The 3264-nt window shown below is 18.8% G+C and overlaps 2 protein-coding genes across 2 annotated transcripts in view; one reads left to right on the forward strand and one right to left on the reverse strand.

The window, feature by feature from the left end:
* Nucleotides 1–703: 703 nt before the first annotated feature.
* On the forward strand, nucleotides 704–2157 carry PRSY57_1366400 (NADH-cytochrome b5 reductase, putative; the record flags this gene model as incomplete). The annotated part of the gene is made up of 2 exons (XM_012909583.2): nucleotides 704–1520; nucleotides 1886–2157. 2 exons carry the CDS (start codon nucleotides 704–706, stop codon nucleotides 2155–2157), a joined length of 1089 nt encoding a protein of 362 aa, XP_012765037.2.
* A 679-nt stretch (nucleotides 2158–2836) lies between these two features.
* Nucleotides 2837–3264, reverse strand: part of PRSY57_1366500 (ribosome biogenesis protein MRT4, putative) — a gene marked incomplete at both ends in the record, with an annotated part of 1351 nt that continues 923 nt past the window's right edge. Inside the window, one exon of the mRNA XM_012909584.2 lies at nucleotides 2837–3211. Within this exon, the coding sequence (XP_012765038.2) occupies nucleotides 2837–3211 (375 nt within the window). The remainder of the gene's footprint in view (nucleotides 3212–3264) is intronic.

The following is a 3264-nucleotide window of genomic DNA, read 5'->3' on the forward strand; positions in this document are numbered from 1 at the left end:
TTATTACTAATATTATTATTGTTCTTTTGATTGTTGTTGTTTTGATTGTTATTGTTTTTGTTGTATAATATTTCCTTTATAATGATAAAGATAAAAACAACCAATTAAATATATGATAAAATTGAAACAAAATTGGTATGTGTAAATATATATACATATATATATATAATATATTATTATTATGTTCAATCTTTATATTTTTTTTTGTTATTATTTAAAAGAAATTAGCCCACTCCAACAACATAATTAATTATGAAAAAAAAAAAATAAAATAATAAGTAAATAGTAATAAATAATAAATAATAATAATAATAATAATAATAATAATAATAATAATAAAGGAATTATAAAATATATGAATTATATATACATATAGATAAGTCACAAAATATATAAAACCCAATTTAGAGATCATTATTTATTTAAGAGAAAAAAAAATATATTATATTTTTCCTAAGGTTTTATATAAATATATATGAACAGCTCAGGTTAAATTAATTTTGTACAAATATATTTGTTTTATGATTAGAAAAGGTAATTTTATTATTTTATTATTTTTTTTGTTCTTTGGAATTATTTAATTATATATAAAAAATAGTAAATATATATAAGAAATATATAAAGATTTTTTGTTTAGTGTAATTCATTATATATAATATATATATATATATATATTTTTTATTTTTTTATGTTTTTATTTAGAATGAAGAGATCATTTAGATCCATGCTTAGATCCATCTTTATGAGAAGCCTTTATTTTTTAACATCAAATATTAGTAGCATAATAATTTTTTGTGTGTCGATAAGTTTCTTGGGTTATTTTGGAAAGGAGTTACATAATAATAATAAGTTATTTAATTTGTATTCTAAGAAACATGAATATGAAGAATTAGACACAAAAGAAAAAAGTCAAGAAAAGCCTTTTTTGAATGGAAAGAATCAGAGTTTTAAATTATATAAGATAATAAAATTGACACCAACCGTTAAGATATTTATATTTAGTTATCCTCATGAATATGAGTATTTAGGATTAGGTATTTGTAAACATATAAAATTCAATGCATCAAATATTGAAGGGAAAATAAAAGGAAAATGGAATAATAATGATGATAAGGAAAAAAATTTGAAACAGATAAGTCGAAGTTATACCCCAGTATATATTGACAAACAGAAAAAACATGTTCATTTTATTATTCGTGTTTATTATCCAGATGATGAATATATAGATGGTGGGAAAATGAGTATACAGTTAAATAAATTAAATAATAATGATGAGATAGATATAAATGGACCTTTTGGATTACTAGAGTATAAAGGAAACAATGAACTCTTGCATCTTTCCAAATCTGTTAAAATTAAAAAACATATTGTTATGATTGCTGGTGGTACAGGAATGACTCCTTTCTTTCGTTTGATAAATCATTTATTATTAACAAAAGAAAAGGAACTTCCAAGTGATCCGGTTTATATCACCTTTATATATGCTAACAGGAACGAGAATGAAATCTTGTTAAAATCGAGTAATCATAAAAAAAATATATGTATCTATGTATATATGTATGTATATATGTATGTATATATGTATGTATATATGTATGTATATGTGTATGTTTATATGTATGTATATATGTATGTATATATGTATGTATATATGTATGTATATATGTATGTTTATATGTATGTATATATGTATGTATATATGTATGTATATATGTATGTATATATGTATGTATATATGTATATATGTATGTATATATGTATGTATATATGTATGTATATATGTATGTATATATGTATGTATATATGTATGTATATATGTTTGTTTATATGTTTATACGTTTATATGTCTACATCCTTACAATTTTTTTATTGTTTCATTTTACAGTTTTTGACGATTATGAAAACAGGTTCGAAAATTTCAAGAGGGTATACAGTGTAGACAAATGTTTGAATACTAACCAAATGAGCAATTTTGAAAACATCGGATTTATAAATGAAGAATTATTAAGAAAATATGTTTTGAAATATGAAAAGTTAAATATTGAAGTAAAAAGTAAAGATACCTTAATTTTATTATGCGGACCTCCACCAATGACCAGTTCAGTTAAATCAATATTGAAGGATCAGCTCCACATGGAAAATATTATAGTATTCTAAAGTATAGAGACATTCCCAAAAATATATATATATATATATATATATATATATATATATATATATATATAAATGTAAATATAAAAAAATTAAAAAATAATAAATAAAATAATAATATATTACCATATAATAGAATATATCTTAGATCATTATTATTCTTAAGAAGGTGTTCTTATATTTATAATATTATATATTTTTTATTATATGACATTTTATTATTATTTGTTTTATTTTATTTTATTTTTTTTTTGTTGTTGTTGTCTTTCTTTTTATTTTATTTTTTTATTACTTATTTTGTTTTAATTTTGTTGTATTTTTCACTTTTCAGTAGAAATGTTTTTAAAAAATAAACATTTTGTATTGTTCTTCATTTTTATAAAAAAAAAGAAAAATCATACATATATAATATTATATGCATATGGATATATTTTTTCAAATAATATAATATATATATAAATAAATATATATATATATATATATATATATATTTAACTTAATTATAAACAAAGTCTTATTTTAATTAAAAAAAAAGAGAAAAAATTAAATTTACATAAAAATTAAAAAATAAGAAATAAAATGAATATATATATATATTTATATATATATATATATATATATATATATATATATATATACATATATCTTTATAGAAAAGAATAAATTTAAAAAATTCTTACATATTTTAATTCATTAATGAAACGAATTTATCGAGATACCAATAACCCAAAACTGCAATGTCAAAAAATGCAATTTTCATATTTAACATTCTTAAGATTTTTGAATTTTCTAAGGTTATAAGTTTATCTTTTTCAGCTAGAACTTTGTTTTCTTTTAAAATAATTTTCTGATCAACAATATCAAAATTTAATTTTCTTTTTTGTAAATCCTTTTGCATAGACACTGGAACATTTAAAACTTCACCACATTTTAATGTTATATCTTGTGGTGAAATATTTCCGTGTTTTATATATTCTTCTGGTTGAAATTCATTAAAAAATTTCAGAACGCTTAATGGGCCATCCTTGGTGATTAAAAGAATACGGTTCCCAATAAGTAGCTAATCAAAGAAAAAAAAAAAAAAAAAAAAAAAAAAAAAAAAAAAAAAAAAAA

The sequence above is a fragment of the Plasmodium reichenowi genome, chromosome 13 (assembly GCF_001601855.1).
Source record: "Plasmodium reichenowi strain SY57 chromosome 13, whole genome shotgun sequence".
Taxonomy (NCBI): Eukaryota; Apicomplexa; class Aconoidasida; order Haemosporida; family Plasmodiidae; genus Plasmodium; species Plasmodium reichenowi.